At 44.2% G+C, this 17,186-nt stretch overlaps 1 protein-coding gene across 3 annotated transcripts in view; it reads left to right on the top strand.

Moving 5' to 3' along the window:
• The window catches only part of cd2ap (CD2-associated protein), a 75,202-nt gene that overhangs the window by 35,228 nt on the left and 22,788 nt on the right, over positions 1-17,186 (top strand). For all 3 annotated transcript variants that reach the window (XM_023974239.2, XM_023974238.2, XM_023974240.2), the window contains exons 6-12: positions 565-743; positions 3,692-3,779; positions 4,435-4,529; positions 7,564-7,662; positions 7,816-7,872; positions 10,402-10,438; positions 15,287-15,349. In XM_023974239.2, the coding sequence (XP_023830007.1) occupies positions 565-743; positions 3,692-3,779; positions 4,435-4,529; positions 7,564-7,662; positions 7,816-7,872; positions 10,402-10,438; positions 15,287-15,349 (618 nt within the window). The remainder of the gene's footprint in view (positions 1-564; positions 744-3,691; positions 3,780-4,434; positions 4,530-7,563; positions 7,663-7,815; positions 7,873-10,401; positions 10,439-15,286; positions 15,350-17,186) is intronic.

The raw sequence follows: 17,186 nt of genomic DNA, 5'->3' as shown, positions 1-17,186 counted from the left end.
TGTATTATATTTATTTATTTTTTGGGGGGGTTTATTGTATTTTCTCCCCAGTACCTAAGCTTCTTTGCTCCACGAAAGGTGAGAGAACGTTACCGACGTCAACTGGATTAAAGCATTCATTCTATCCATCTATGACATTATTCTGTTGAGCAGGGCTTTATTTAGTCTTCTAGGGCAACCTATGATGACAAAAGAGAAGCTACTTGTATCTAGTTATAGACAAGTTGACTAACACACCCTACCAGAATGGCGGAGATTATAAGAAACGTATCTAAATCAGGCCCCCAAAAAAATCCTGCACCCCCTTTCTATATTTGTGGGTTATGGTTGACTGAGGGCCTCAGATGATCACTTTATCACAGATAGTCAGGCGGTTTCAGATGGGTTATTAGCAGGTGTGGGTGAACAAACAGCTGACTCGCGCACCACTAGTTTGTGTGTGTGTGGGGGGGGGGCCTAGCTTGTGTATTTTTCTCATGCACAAGTGTGTACATATACAAATGCACGTGTTTCTGCACGTTTTGCTTTGTTCTCTTTGCCTCATGCGTTGTGTCCTTCCCACAGATGCCAGCGGTAAAGAAGCTCTGCTCCCCCCCTCGCCCACCCACCCCTCTCCAGGCAATGGAGTGATATCCCAGCCCAAGAAGATCCGGGGGGTGGGCTTTGGGGACATCTTCAGGGAAGGCTCGGTCAAGCTAAAGGCCCGCCTGCCCAGCACAGAGGGAGAGGAGAAGAAAGACAAAGTAAGTGAGCTGAGCCGGTACTCAGAGATGTCTGTCTGAGAGGTCACTCACAAGGTGTCATGCACCTCAACAGGTTCCGATAAGACTCAAACACGTGCTTCCCCTTCAAATAGACTGAAGTCCTCTGAGAACCAATTCACAATTGAGAGGAAGACGGAAATGTTTTTTTAAGTGTCCAAAGGTTCCCAACTGTCTGTTACATAACAGTATAACAATAGGAAGAATGTTTATGGTTGGCGTGTTGACATACTGAGGGTCATATGACTGAAGTCAGAAAGGTATTTCAACTGGAATGCATTGAAACCAATGCTGGTGAAAGTAATACGGTAGTTTTACATGGGATATTATTGGTTTATGAGCTTGTTTTACATTAACTAACATTCTGAGTTCAGCCTAAAGCTGGGTGACATGAACAAAAATACATTTCAAGATAAACTGACTGCTTTATCACAGTTACGATAATTTGAACGATATAGCAATGTGCACAAGTTATTTTTTAATATATTACCCTTAAAACTACTACGACTTTGAATGTTGTAGTTATCAATTATCCCATTAACTATCACCCATCTTAGCAAACTTATTTAATTTCAAACTTCACATTTCTCTAGTAGAGCCCTATAAGTTATTTCTTGTAATGAACTATATTAGCAAAATGTCCATGATAAGTGGTCGGTGTCGATCATTTCTGGTTTATCGTCTCAGCGTTAGTTCAGCCACCATTAAACATGATCCTGTATGGGGACCACCAGTCAGCATTGTTTAGTGTTGTGGTGACTGTTTAAGTCCTGGGAGAAGTGATGCAGCGTGGGTTGGGTGTCTTTGTCAACCCTTCCTCCTCCCCAGCTGATAGCCTTTATTTTGGTTGCTAATTGGTTGGATGGCAGGCAGGCAGTTTCCCTGCTCCCTCTGACTGACCTAGTTTCCTGGCATCGTACCTGAGGGCGATATTTCAGCGTACCTGAGGGCGATATTTCAGCGTATCTGAGGGAGACAAACTACAGCAGCACATTAATTTGCATGGATAGTGATAACTTAATAGTCCCGCTAATAGCACACTGTAGGTTTAGTTGACAATTTCTAGCTTCCATTTAACCCCCTCTGAAACTATTCTCTCATCCCCCCCCTCCTTCTCCCTGTTCTCTCTTTCATGGCAGCGTTGGTTCAGTCTTTGTCCCACAGCTTACAACATGGCATATTCCATTACGCTGTCGTTCACACAGTCAATCCATCAGTAGCAGCATCTCTGGCACTTTCCACTCTCGCTCTCTCCCTCTGCTCTCTCGCTCTCTCCCTCTGCTCTCTCGCTCTCTCCCTCTGCTCTCTCGCTCTGCTCTCTCGCTCTCCCCTCTGCTCTCTCGCTTCTCCCCTCTCTGCTCTCTCTCTCTCCCCCTCCACTGCTCTCATACGCTCTCCCCTCACTCTGACGCTGCCCCCTGCTCTCGCTCATCCCCCTCTGCTCTCTCGCTCTCCCCCTACTGCTCTCTCGCTCTCCCCCTCCTTGCTCTCTCGCTCTCCCCCTAGCTCTCTCGCTCTCCCCCTCTGGCTCTCTCGCTCTCCCCCTCTGCTCTCTCTCGCTCTCCCCCTCTGCTCTCCTCGCTCTCCTCGCTCATGCCCCCTTTGCTCTCTCGCTCTCCCCCTACCTGCTCTCTCCATCTCCCCTGCTCTGCTCCGCTCGCTCCCCCTCTGCTCGCTCGCCTCTCCCCTCTGCTCGCTCGCTCTCCCCCTACTGCTCGCTCGCTCTCCCCTCTGCGGCCGAAACTGCCCTCGCTCTCGTTCTCTGCTCTTTCCAACGCTCCGCTCTGCCTCCCCCTCTGCATCGCTCGCTCTGCTCTTTCGCACGCTCGCTCTGCTCTTTCGCACGCTCGCTCTGCTCTTGTGCGCACGCTCGCTCTGCCTCTTTCGCACGCTCGGCTCGCTCTTTCGCTCCGCTCGCTCGCTCTCTGCCTCGCTCTCGCTGCTCTCTGCTCTTTCGCTCGCTCGGCCTCTCTGCCTTCTTCGCTCCTCTCTGCTCTTTCGCTCGGCTTCGCTCGCTCTCTGCTTGCTTTTCGCTCGCTCTGCTCGCTCTCTGCTCTTTCGCTCGCTCTCTGCTCTTTCCTCGCCCTCTGCTCTTTCGCTCTGCTGCTCTGCTTCTTTCGCTCGCTCGCTCTCTTCTCTATGCTCGCCGCTCGCCTGTCCTCCTGCTCTCTGTCCTCGTCTCTGCCTCGATCTTTCCTTCTGTTCTGTCTTTCGGCTCGCTCGCTCTCTGCTCTTTCGCTCGCTCTCTGCTCTTTCGCTCGCTCGCTCGCTCTTTCGCTCGCTCGCTCTCTCTCTGCTCCGCTCGCTCGTTCTCTGCTCTTTCGATCTTTCGCTTGCTCGCTCTCTGATCTTTCGCTCGCTCGCTCTCATCTTTCGCTCGCTCGCTCTCTGATCTTTCGCTCGCTCGCTCTCTGATCTTTCGCTCGCTCGCTCTTTCGCTCGCTCGCTCTGACTTAGTTTCCTGGCGTCGTATCTGAGGGCATTATTTCTTTTTCGCTCACGCTCGCTCACTTTTTCGCTCGCGCTCTCTCTATCCTTGTGACTCAACAGCTTGTTACTTATAATCTAGAGGACATTCACCTTAGCTGAGACAAAACACAGAATAAACGTAGGCCTGCCTGACTCTACCACTTATCTGTCTGCTCACTCAGTAACTAACAAATGCTTTCTGATATTGGTCTATGTTTTAGCTTAACTCATATAACCCATATGACATACTCTGTAGCAGACTGGCATACTCTTCACAAACACTGACCTGCACGCTGACTAACACACTGTCTGTTGACCAATCGGTGAGTCCGCTGATGACCCTGTGCTCAGTGTTCATTCCAGTCAGGCATGCCTAGTCTCTCATTGGTGGGGACCATCTGAGCATTGTACTGTGCATCCAATCATGTCAGTAAATCCATCTGTGGTTTGCTTCATTTTAGCCAATCCCATTATTACCATCTGCCGCAAAGTCCGCCCATTCCAACGTGACAGACTCACAGAAAGCAGAGGGGGACAGCAAAGCAAAAGGTAAGGGGGAGGGTGAAGGTCCCAGTCTGTATGATTAGAAGTGATTGTTAAATACAAAATGTCATCTCGTGTTATGTTCTCAGAGAGTACAATAGGTGTGTTTTGTCATGCACGTAAGGACCATTGTCCAACACTTGATAATCATAGCACAACATTTATGGTGTTTTATTGTGATTGTAACATTTTGTTCTTACATTGAGGTTCAAGTGGGATATATTGTTATGTGGTGTGGGATGTTGTGCTTCCTAAGTGTTCAACTTTTAAAGCCAATGGTAGATTTAGGGTTAGCCAATCGTAAAGGTATCACTAGGAATAAACTTAAAACATCCATCACTTTTAATTAGATTTATTTAACCTTTATTTAACTAGGCAAGCCGGTTAAGAACAAATTCTTATTTACAATGATGGCCTACCTCGGACGACGCTGGGCCAATTGTGCGCCGCCCTATGGGACTCCCAATCACGGTTGAATGTGATGCTGCCTGGATTCGAACCAGGGACTACAGTGACGCCTCTTGCACTGAGATGCAGTGCCTTAGACCGCTGCGCCACTCGGGAGCACTTGACTCTTATTGGATGTGTTCGTTTATTCTGTCGGTTTTGTTGGTGAATGACTGCATTTCTCAAGAACAGTATTGTTCCTCTTTCCCCTCAGTAAAAGAATACTGCAAGGCCACCTTTGCGTTTGAAGCCACAAACGAAGACGAGCTGACACTGAAAGAGGGTGACGTCATACAGATTTTGAGTAAGGTAATTAAAGCCACCCTAACCAGCACCAGCTGCTAGCCTGTGGCCCAGCCAATACTCCGTTGAAAAGCTACTACTTCTCCAAACAGGTTTTAAATCAGTCTACATAACTGTCCCACTTGTAAGGGAGAGAGTTTACTAGACGATGTATAGGCTTGTTCCCAGCCACATGTTTACACTATACACCTGGAAAATGTGCCTGTTTGCGTATCGCTATAACACATATAAACACAGGGAGTTATCTATTTGATCCTGGTCAACATGGTCCATCCCAGTCCGTGCTCCTCAGTGTGTTCATTTCACTTCCCGGACCAGGCCCAGGTATAGTGGTACTGATTGTGCAGTAAGGTGGATGAGGACATTCTCCAGCCTCCTTGTCTATTCTTCCCTAGTGAAGTACAGTTGAAGTCGGAAGTTTACATATACCTTTGCCAAATACATTTAAACTCAGTTTTTCACAATTCCTGACATTTAATCCTAGTAAAAATTCCCTGTCTTAGGTCAGTTAGGATCAGCACTTTATTTTAAGAATGTGAATTGTCAGAATAATAGTACAGAATTATTTATTTCAGCTTTTATTTCTTTCATCACATTCCCAGTGGGTCAGAAGTTTACATATACTCAATTAGCATTTGGTAGCATTGCCTTTAAATTGTTTAACTTGGGTCAAACGTTGCGGGTAAACTTCCACAAGCTTCCCACAATAAGTTGGGTGAATTTTGGCCCATTCCTCCTGACAGCTGGTGTGACTGAGTCAGGTTTGTACGCCTCCTTGCTCGCACACGCCTTTTCAGTTCTGCCCACACATTTTCTATAGGATTGAGCTCAGGGCTTTGTGATGGCCCCTCCAATACCTTGACTTTGTTGTCCTTAAGCCATTTTGCCACAACTTTGGAAGTATGCTTGGGGTCATTGTCCATTTGGAAGACCCATTTGCGACCAAGCTTTAACTTCCTGACTGATGCCTTGAGATGTTGCTTCAATATATCCACATTTTTCCTCCTTCATGATGCCATCTATTTTGTGAAGTGCACCAGTCCCTCCTGCAGCAAAGCACCCCCACAACATGATGCTGCCACCCCCGTGCTTCATGGTTGGGATGGTGTTCTTCGGCTTGCAAGCCTCCCCCTTGTCCTCCAAACATAACAATGGTCATTATGGCCAAACAGTTCCATTTTTGTTTCATCAGACCAGAGGACATTTCTCCAAAAAGTACGATCTTTGTCCCCATGTGCAGTTGCAAACCGTAGTCTGGCTTTTTTATGGCGGTTTTGGAGCAGTGGCTTCTTCCTTGCTGAGTGGCCTTTCAGGTTATGTCGATATAGGACTCATTTTACTGTGGATATAGGCACTTTTGTACCTGTTTCCTCCAGCATCTTCACAAGGTCCTTTTGCTGTTGTTCTGGGATTGATTTGCACTTTTCGCAACAAAATACGTTCATATCTAGAAGACAGAACGCGTCTCTTTCCTAAGCGGTATGACGGCTGCGTGGTCCCATGGTGTTTATACTTGCCAGCTGTTGTTTGTACAGATGAACGTGGTACCTTCAGGCATTTGGAAATTTCTCCCAAGGATGAACCAGACTTGTGGAGATCTATAATTTTTTTCCTGAGGTCTTGGCTAATTTCTTTTTGATTTTCTCATGATGTCAAGCAAAGAGGCACCGAGTTTGAAGGTAGGCCTTGAAATACATCCACAGGTACACCTCCAATTGACTCAAATGATTAGCCTATTAGTCAATTAGCCTATCAGAAGCTTCCATTACATAATTTTCTGGAATTTTCCAAGCTGTTTAAAGGCACAGTCAACTTAGTGTATATAAACTTCTGACCCACTGGAATTGTGATACAGTGAATTATAAGTTAAATAATCTGTCTGTAAAGAATTGTTGGAAAAATTAGCACAAAGTAGATGTCCTAACCGACTTGCGAAAACTATAGTTTGTTAACAATACATTTGTGGAGTGGTTGATAAACGAGTTGTAATGACTCCAAGCTAAGTTTATGTAAACTTCCGACTTCAACTGTAGGTGAATGCTGTGAGCAAGAACTGATCCAGGACCCTAGGGACAGATTTGAGTATTTAGTCCTAATGATTATTTTTAGGATTTTGGTAGACCTGGGTAGTTTGCTGTAGGCACAGCAACATTTTGTAACTGAAAACTAGTGATCATCTTATGGGACCAGTTCAGGTAGTACCTCTTCCATTTCAAAATGGCCTCTAAACATGACCCTGATCACCATCGAGCACCCTGCTGTGTTTTGGAAGCAGAGTGATGGTAGGAAGCTGCGTCGTAGCAAGTAAGTGATCTATTGCAGTTAGCTTCCCTTGACATTGGCCAGAGACTTGGGTCCCTGTTGAATTTTACACCCTGAAGAAGAGCATGAGTGCCATGACTGGGAACATGGCCAAGACAGTGCTAGGCCATATGGAGAGGTTGAGTTACCATTAAGAGGTGGCTCTTGAGTCATGTTTTGTTATTTAAGGCAGACACATTATGACAGATCACGTTTCGCTGTTGATTAATCATGTTTAAGTGCCATCTAGTGTCCATTAAGCAGACTTACATGTGATGTCTAACATGAAGTGAGGTTGTAGGAATCTCCACAGATGCCTTTTATCAGCTTTGAAGCTGATATTGAATCAAAAACATAATTGTTTATTCAGAGAATTTGTTTTGATTACCAAATGGCCCGAGGCAAACATTTGGAAACACTCCTGTCCCTTTTTATTTAACTAGGCAAGTCAGTTAAGAACAAATTCTTATTTACAATTATGGCCTACCCCAGCCAAACCACCTAACCCGGACGACACTGAGCCAATTGTGCGCCGCCCTATGGGACTCCCGATCATGGCCGGTTGTGATACAGCCCGGGATCGAACCAGGGTCTGTAGTGACTCCTCTAGCACTGAGATGCAGTGCCTTAGACTGCTGCGCCACTTGGGACTCCCTTAGAATAACATAGTAAAGACTCCTATCCTAGCCTTTTCATGGTAATGTTTAAAAAATGCTTGACCAGTTAAGTTATGTTTCAGGACACAGGGGAGCCGGGGTGGTGGAGAGGGGAGATCGGCGGTAAAGAGGGGGTTTTTCCTGACAACTTTGTGGCTGTGATGTCAGACGCAGACAAAGAGGTATGATGAAAGAAATAGTGAACACCAGATCACATGCAGTATGTGTTCCCTAGTGGTCTTCTCCCTAGATAGCTTTTGTGTAAAGTCAGTCATTTGTGTAATGATCATACATGTTTAATTTATAAAAACGTAAACTATTTCCTTTTGTTGCAGCCGGCTCCCACATCAAGAGGATCAGTCAAACTCTCTCCCAAGCAGGAAGCAGAAGAGGTAGGCTGAGCTTTCCACATGCTTGTGTTAGAGTACATGGTGTTGGTGTATGCTCACGGAATTAATGTGGGACTTTTCCCTTGATATGGAGAGCAAGTCTAATGAGAGTGGTAGCCTGGGAATGTTCTGTTGACTGGTCAGATTGGGGTCTCTGTCAGGAGTCTCCTATAAGTCATCACACACTTTAGACTGGACATGATGCTTTCTCTAGATATTTATACGCGTTCTAGTCAGTTTTGATCTTGTCTCTAGCTAAGCCCTTTCACAGCTGTTCTGTTTAAAGAGAAGTGCAAAATATCACTTTTGTGAGTCTTTGCCTTCAAAAAAAGTATCCTCCAGCTAAATTATTTTAATTTGTTAAGGTTGAATTTCAGGGAAGTTCTTTTAAGAGCAGACTAAAATATTCCTGGTACTTGAACTTCAATGTCCCTGTTTATTAGCTCTGTTGCCTCCCCGGCCCACACAGTGGCTGCTGTTGTGTCACGGCCCGGTGGAGAGACCATGCTGCTCTGCATCACCATATGGGGGTCAATGGGTCAAGCAGCAGTGGTGGTGAACAGCCTTCTGGCCCAGAGCATTAGGAAGTTCTTGCGCCATAATGGATCTCACTGTTGCCCTTTATGTTCTCAGTTCTGCTAGATGCTCAGTAGAGGGCAGACATGAACAATTCTCCATTAAGAGAGGCGGTCAGGCCAGTCTCTCTCACTTTCTCTTCCCTTCTCTATTTCTAGATTGTTATTTTGAGCATGTTATAAAGAAGTCCCAGTTTTTGGATTGTTACAGGATACATACTAGTAAAATATGCATCTTTGCGAAGCTGGCAATCTGAATTGCAACATTTCAGTTTGATGTCTAATATTTCAGTTTGAAATTGTCTTCCTGACTGGCTGTATCAATCTTGTTATCAATTAGGAATTACCGCAATTTATTATTTGTATACATTTTTTGCATGTACAGACGTCTAGTGCTAGCTACATGAACTACCTAGCAAAAAATGTTACTCATAGAATCAATATAATATTGTGATACTCTTCTGTATTGATTTTCCCTCCATCCCTGTTGTCAATGCAAGTTTAATTTACACGGGGGAACAACTGTGCTTTTAACCTCCTAACGACTGAGCTTTTAACACCCCATATAGGTGTTCCACTGATGCTGTTGATAGAGTGAAGATTGTTTGTTTATTTAAATATTTTCCCGGTTTCTCACTCTAATGTATAGAGAATGTAAAGTCCCACATTCCCTGTGATTCTTCATGATGCGGACCCTCGTGACCACAGCATGTAAAAAACATCAATTATAGCTCTCAGATTAGATACTGGTGGTAGCTACCACAGTTTGGCTGCAATTCATTCTCAGATATAGCCTTAATAAGGAAAGTTGCCATGGAATTTGTCATCAAACAATGAACACTGTTTTTTTTTTGACACAGCAAATAGAACAACAGAGCATGTGCTACGATTATTTGATTCTTCTTTGCTGGACATCGCCTCCTTTTCAAAAATAAAACAAAAACAATAAATGCGTGAGCCTGGGGAGACCAGTGGCGTTGTTTCAACTTTCGCAGATCTCGACTTTAAGATCATTGTAGAACGGAAAATAATTGCTTGTTTTCATTTGGAGTACTTGCTTCTCTTCTGACTGATGCTCTTGCCTCAGCAGCATTAGATGTCTGGCGTCACTCCTCAGCCCCCCATACTCTCACACACTGATGGGCCTGATTCTTTCTAACTCAGAATCAAAGTGTTAGTTGATTTGTAGATCAGTGATTCGGCACAGTGCGTTGCTCAGGCTGACTACGTGGAACAGCTGCGGCATTATCTGCATCTGTGGCACATGAAGCCTTGTGTTTCGATTGATATACTGTTTTAAATTGGAGATGTGTCGGGTAAGAATAAAGACGAAACATGTTCGTATGTAATTACAGAAGCCAGGCAGAAAGGAATAACATAAGGAAGAATTTTAAGAAACTGATGAAGACCAAGGACCAACAATGATTGAACCGACCCTGACTTTCTTCTTTGTTAAACGTGATGCACCTGAGCCAAAGTAAACAAATGTTGTTGGTCACTGGAAAAAACATGAAAACATTGTCCCCCTTGAACAAACTGTTAAACCCAGGGCACCTTTCTTTGTTGCCATAGCGCCTATTCAAGTAGCTAGATGCAGAGAGACACTCCCACACCTTAATACATTTTTTTTTCTCTATGCTTAAATAAGCCTTTTGCCTGTCCTTATTATTGTCCTGTCAGTGCATTATGACTTGTCAGCTTGTGTAACTCCAGGTATTTTGGGTTGCTTTTCTTTAGAAAAAGGCTTGACTTGTTACCTCACTACGTACTGTCATTTTGAACATATTCCCTGAATGTTAAACTGAAAACAGTGGAGCAATGAAGTGCTCTTTCGCGCTCTGCTTGTTGGCCATCATGGTGCATCTGCTGGGAGTCTGTTCATATTTAAACGAATGAGGGCTACTGTAGCTGAATGAGAAGTCCTCTATGTCACATTGACCTACTTTTTGTTTTTCAGAGACCCAAGAAGCCACCCCCACCATCAAAAAGCATAGGTAAGGCCTGCTTATAATGAACGTGTGACCGTCGTCAACCTCCTTTTTAGATGATCATGTCAACGATTGTAAAATTCAGGGGCGCAACTTTCTCTGGGGACGGGACTTGTCTGAAATGGCATTTTTGCCCCCCCCCCAGTTTTTATAATTGTGTGCTTTAGAACCATGCAGACACCTCCGAGCGGTCGGGTAAGCAGTTTGGAGTGTTTATCCGACAGGATTAAAAATAATAATGATGTCCCCCCCACTTCTAAAACAAAGTTGCGCCCCTGGTAAAAGTACATCGCTATCATTTAACAGAGAGGCAGGCGGTGGATGACTTGTCTCTCAGTGTTAGTTTCCAAGAAGCAGGAACCTGTGGTTTTGCATGCGACTCTTCACTACGTTTTCAAACTTCCCCACTGGTGTCGTCTCTTGCCGAGTGTTAGTACATTATCAATCAATATGGGCAGAAGAACACAAACATGTACCTCTGCTTGTCTATCAGTGCACCCTGTCACCTAATATCATAATCTCTTGTTATGAATGCTTCAGAGGTGATCATGATTGTAGTTAGTCGTTCACGTCTCCATCGGTTTGGTTGACAAGGCAACCGGTCTTGGGGGTAATGGCCAGAAAGAATGCGATGGAGAGGTGGAGTGTTCTAATCGCTTCCTCGCTTGCTCAAAATGATTTATAGATTGGAACGATTTTCTCAGAAGTGGCGACGGCGATATCTGTGAAGCTCCGGGGGGGGGGGGGGGGGGCTAAATTGTGACATTATTAATTAATGCACTTCCTGCCTTGAACTGGGAGGACTGTGTTGCACTACTACCCTGAGGGGTTTGGGATTCAGGGAAAATAAACATCTATGAATTCCCCAACTTTGTTTTGTACCATGTTGTAAATTCAGTCCAGATCTGAATCCTTGATTGTCTGCCAAGGTGAACAGAGATGTGATGCATGTAGATATTTAGGAGCCTTTGACTCCTGTCTAATGGCCCACTGTAGTCTCACGTAGCAGACTTCTAGGTCCCACATCCCGGCTGTTAAAGCGATAAAACCCACTATACCCGGAGGTCTTAACTTTGCCATAGATCTACATCTCTAGAGCGGTGGTTTTCAATGAGGTGTGCCGCAAAACTTTTCCTAATCTTGATTTTAACAAATGTAACACTCACTTTAAAAAAAACTTTTAAAAAACAGGACCTGTGGAATTAACATGTAATTTTGATTTGGGAGCATGTTAACATCTGTATCGTTGTTTCAAGTCCAGTGCGCTCATGCTGATGTCAAATTTGTATCGTTTAACCTCTACAGGATCGGTGTCCCGACCTTGTGACGGTTGAGCTAACGTAGGCTAATGTGATTAGCATGAGCTTGTAAGAAAGAAAAAAAAATCTCAGGACATAGACATATCTGATACGGGCAGAAAGCTTAAATTCATGTTCTAACTGTACTGTCCAATTTACAGTAGCTATTACAGTGAAATAATACCATGCTATTGTTTGAGGAGAGGGCACAAATATGAACTTGAAAATGTATGAATAAACCAATTAGGCACATTTGGACAGTCTTGATACAACATTTTGAATAGATATGCAATAGTTCATTGGATCTGTCTAAAACGTTGGACATACACTGCTGCCATCTAGTGGCCAGAGTCTAAACTGCGCCTGGGCTAGAATAATTCATTATGGCCTTTCTCTTGCATTTCAAAGATGATGGTACAAAAAAAACACGTATTTTTCTTTGTATTATCTTTTACCAGATCTAATGTTTTATATACTCCTACATTCATTTCACATTTCCACCAACTTCAGTGTTTCCTTTCAAATAGTATCATGAATATGCATATCCAGAGCTACAGGCAGTTAGATTTGGGTCGTATTAGACGAACATTGAAAAGGAGTGCGTACCGCTCTTAAAGCGGTACACACAAATTAATCATCATGAGTAAGGAACTTTGAATTTTTTAAAACCATGTCACAGAAAATTGATGATTTGCAGTCGTTGGTTAACATGATACAGTGCCTTTAAAGTATTCCTACCCCTTGACTTTTTCCACATTTTGTTATGTTACAGCCTTATTCTAAAATGGATTAAATCAAATCAAATCAAATCAAATCAAATCTACACACTACCCCATAATGACAAAGTAAAAACAGGTTTTTAGAAATATTTGCAATTGTTTTGAAAATTAAAAAACAAATGCCTTATTTACATAAGTGTTCAGCTCCTTTGCTATTAGACTTGAAATTGAGCTCGGGTGCATCCTGTTTCCATCGGTCATCCTTGAGATGTTTCCACAACTTGATTGGAGTCCACCTGTGGTAAATTCAATTCATTGGACATGATTTGGAAAGGCGCACACACCTGTATATATTAGGTCCCACAGTTGACAGTGCATGTCAGAGCAAAAACCCAGCCATGAGGTCGAAGGAATTGTCCGTAGTGCTCCGAGACAGGATTGTGTCAAGGCACAGATCTGGGGAAGGGTACCAAAACATTTCTGCAGCATTGAAGGTCCCCAAGAACACAGTGACTTCCATCATTCTTACATGGAAGATGTTTGGAACCACCAAGACTCATCCTAGAGCAATCGGGGGAGAAAGGCCTTGGTCACGGAGGTGACCAAGAACCTGTTGGTCACTCTGACAGAGTTCCTCTGTGGAGATGGGAGAACCTTCCAGAAGGACAACCATCTCTGCAGCACTCCTCCAGTCAGGCCTTTATGGTAGAGTGGCCAGACAGAAGCCATCCTCATTAAAAGGCAAATGACAGCCCCCTTGGAGTTTGCCAAAAGACACCTAAAGACTTTCAGACCATGAGAACAAGATTCTCTGGTCTGATGAAACCAAGATTGATCTCTTTGGCCTGAATTCCAAGCGTCACATCTGGAGGAAACCTGGCACCATCCCTACTGTGAAGCATGGTGGTGGCAGCATCATGCTGTGGGGATGTTTTTCAACTGCAGGGACTGGGAGACTAGTCAGGATCGAGGGAAAGATGAACAGAGCTAAGTACAGAGATCCTTGATGAAAACCTGCTCCAGAGTTCTCAGGACCTCAGACTGGGGCGAAAGTTCACCTACCGACAGGACAACGACCCTCATCACACAGCCAAGACAATGCAGGAGTGGTTTCGGGACAAGTCTCTGAATGTCCTTGAGTGGCCCAGCCAGAGCCTGGACTTGAACCCAATCGAACATCTCTGGAGAGACCTCAAAATAGCTGCCCAGCCAACATGACAGAGCTTGACAGGATCTGCAGAGAAGAATGGGAGAAACTTCACAAATACAGGTGTACCAAGCTTGTAGCGTCATACCCAAGAAGATTCAATGCTGTAATCGCTGCCTAATTTATAAATTAGCAAACATTTCTAAAAACCTGTTTTTGCTTTGTCATTATGAGGTATTGTGTGTAGATTGACTTGGCTATTCTATCAAGCACCTTTCACCTAGATATCTGTCTTTATTTTTTTTATTTCACCTTTATTTAACCAGGTAGGCTAGTTGAGAACAAGTTCTCATTTGCAACTGCGACCTGGCCAGGATAAAGCAAAGCAGTTCGACACATACAACAACAACAGAGTTACACATGGAGTAAACAAACATACACTATGGGGGATGAGGTAGTTGGCTGGGCTATTTACAGATGGGCTATGTACAGGTGCAGTCATCTGTGAGCTGCTCTGACAGCTGGTGCTTAAAGCTAGTGAGGGAGGTAAGTCTCCAGCTTCAGAGATTTTTGCAGTTCGTTCCAGTCATTGGCAGTAGAGAACTGGAAGGGTAGGCGGCCAAAGGAAGAATTGGCTTTGGGGGTGACCAGTGAGATATACCTGCTGGAGTGCGTGCTACAGGTGGGTGCTGCTATGGTGACCAGTGAGCTGAGATAAGGCGGGGCTTTACCAAGCAGAGACTTGTCGATGACCTGGAGCCAGTGGGTTTGGTGACGAGTATGAAGCGAGGGCCAGCCAATGAGAGCATACAGGTCGCAGTGGTGGGTAGTATATGGGGCTTTGGTGACAAAACGGATGGCACTGTGATAGACTGCATCGAATTTGTTGAGTAGAGTGTTGGAGGCTATTTTGTAAATGACATCACCGAAGTCAAGGATCGGTAGGATAGTCAGTTTTACGAGGGTATGTTTGGCAGCATGAGTGAAGGATGCTTTGTTGCGAAATAGGATGCCGATTCTAGATTTAATTTTGGATTGGAGATGTTTAATGTGACTCTGGAAGGAGAGTTTACAGTCTAACCAGACACCTGAATATGTGGACAACCACAAATACCTAAGTCAGAACCGTCCAGAGTAGTGATGCTGGACGGGCGGGCAGGTGCGGGCAGCAACGGTTGAAGAGCATGCATTTAGTTTTACTTGCATTTAAGAGGAGTTGGAGGCCACGGAAGGAGAGTTGTATGGCAAAGAAGCTCGTCTGGAGGTTAGTTAACACAGTGTCCAAAGAAGGGCCAGAGGTATGCAGAATGGTGTCGTCTGCGTAGAGGTGGATCAAAGAATCACCAGCAGCGAGAGCGACATCATTGATGTATCCCTGTGTTGATTGGAAAAAATCTGAGTTTTCTGTTCTTTTAGGTTCATGTTTCCAAAGGGTGTTAATACTTATTGCAAGAATGCCTCATATCTAGGAAACATCTGAAGTTTCAGGTGCTTGCAGAGCACTGCAAAGATTTCTGTTCTCTTGCTTTAGTCTGCACAGGAAACACTTGAGTGTCTCACATCCTCCTCCTGCTTGCAGAATGTCTGTTCAGTTTGCTCTGTATACAAGTGGCTGCCCTCATGGACTCGTAGAGCGATTGTAAAGAGAGGAGGACGTTACTAACCAACAGGAACATGTTTCGCTTTTCAGCTCGCAAACCCGAGGTCCCGTTGGCTGACAAGAAGCCCCTGCATCCGCATCCTGAGGACAGAGGTAAGGTTCGCCCTCTTCCCCATCCTTCCACCTACCTGCCCTTTCCCATTAAGGGATGAGAAACCTTTCCCCTCTCCTCTCTGGGTGCTGCCAACACTTCCCATCCTCCAATCAGCTCCAAGGGACGTGGCTCTCCAGATGAGGTCAATAGGCTCACACCGATCACATTCTCCCAGATATCACATACATTTTATATTAGTGTTACTACACAACCTGGCCCGGTTGTGTGTGTGTGTGTAGTTACGAAAAAGCGACACTGCTACGTGCCGAACCTTTCGTCTCCGTATAGTATAAAATAGTCTTAAGTCTCACACCACTGAAGAGTTTGCTCTTCATTGCTCTGGCATTTGCACCTGGAAGATGTAAGCTCTAATTTTGACATTTGCCTTTGTGTTTGGGCCCCTCTTAAAATCACATGAATAACTTCATGAATAACTAACTGTATATGCTCACTAAAGCTGATCCCAAGGGTCTAGACTCAAGACAGACAGATCAAGAGAAACACAGGGATTCACATCCTTGTAGTGTTTGTGTTGACAGTTGATCCACTTGTAGGGAAATGATGATGCAAATATCCCTTTGGTCCCCTCACTTAGTCAGTGAGCAGCAGCTGCACCAGTCCTGCTATGCCTACCTGACCATAGCGTATCCTACCACAGGCTATTAGAGGAAAACAGTCTGATCTTTTCATTTCACATGTTGGGCGTCGTGTCGTCTTGGATAAAAACAACTTGTGTCCTCTTCAGCCTTCTCTTTATTAACAAGTGGTTTACACACTTATTGGACAATCAGATGTACAGTGAATTGCAATCAGAAATTTGAGAGCACTTTGGCCTCCACTTCACATATAATATGAATGGTTTTAATAATTGATCCTATAGAAATTCTATGATAGGAGACATTATGCATCTCTTTGGAAGTGTGTGTGCGTGGGAGCGTAGGGCCAATATATATATCGATTCGATATATTAAATTAATTTGAATTTGTTTTAGTGCGGTGTTCCAAATGCCTGTATCGTGAGAATCGCGGTTTCAATTTCTTTCCATTTTTATTATTGTTTGTCTTTTTGGTCTCGTCTCCTTCGCTCCTTCTGTGCTGTGTGCACTGTGTGCACTGCGCACCTTCCCACTCAGACATCAAGCCCCACCCCCTGCCACTCACAACAAAGACGAAAGATCGTCTTCCTCTCTGACAACAAGCAACTTCAACTTGCTATTTACATTTGAGGTTTGGTTCAACATAATCGGTCATATGGACAACGAAAACGCATTGAGACATTATTTTTTTCTGTAATAGAGGAGAACTTAACCTTTTGTGATGATACATAAAAAGGGTATCAACTCCTAAAATGTGAAACAGAGCAGACCCTACTAAGACGAGTATCATTGAACAAGATTGTCAAACATTTTTCCTCAGTTTCTGTCGTGCACAGCATTGCGGTACCACATACTGCTAGCAGCATTTTATCCACTGACTTACAGTGCCGTTGGAAAGTATTCAGACCCCTTGACTTTTTACACATTTTGTTACGTTACAGCCTTATTCTAAATGTTTTTTTTATTTTTATAATCCTCATCAATCTACACACAATACCCCATAATGATAAAGCAAAATGTGTTTTTGCTAATGTAACTGAAAATATTCAGACCCTTTACTTTGTTGAAGCACCTTTGGCAGCAATTACAGCATTGAGTCTTCTTGGGTATGACGCTATAAGCTTGGCACACCTGTATTTGGGTTTCTCCCATTCTCTGCAGATCCTGTCAACCTCTGTCAGGTTGGATAGGGAGTGTCGTTACAGAGCTAATTTGAGGTCTCCAGAGATGTTCGATTGGG

This window comes from Salvelinus sp. IW2-2015, linkage group LG28, assembly GCF_002910315.2.
Source record: "Salvelinus sp. IW2-2015 linkage group LG28, ASM291031v2, whole genome shotgun sequence".
In the NCBI taxonomy this organism is placed as follows: Eukaryota; Metazoa; Chordata; class Actinopteri; order Salmoniformes; family Salmonidae; genus Salvelinus; species Salvelinus sp. IW2-2015.
Note: the sequence above shows the minus strand (reverse complement) of the source record. Positions and strands in the feature narration are given on the sequence as shown.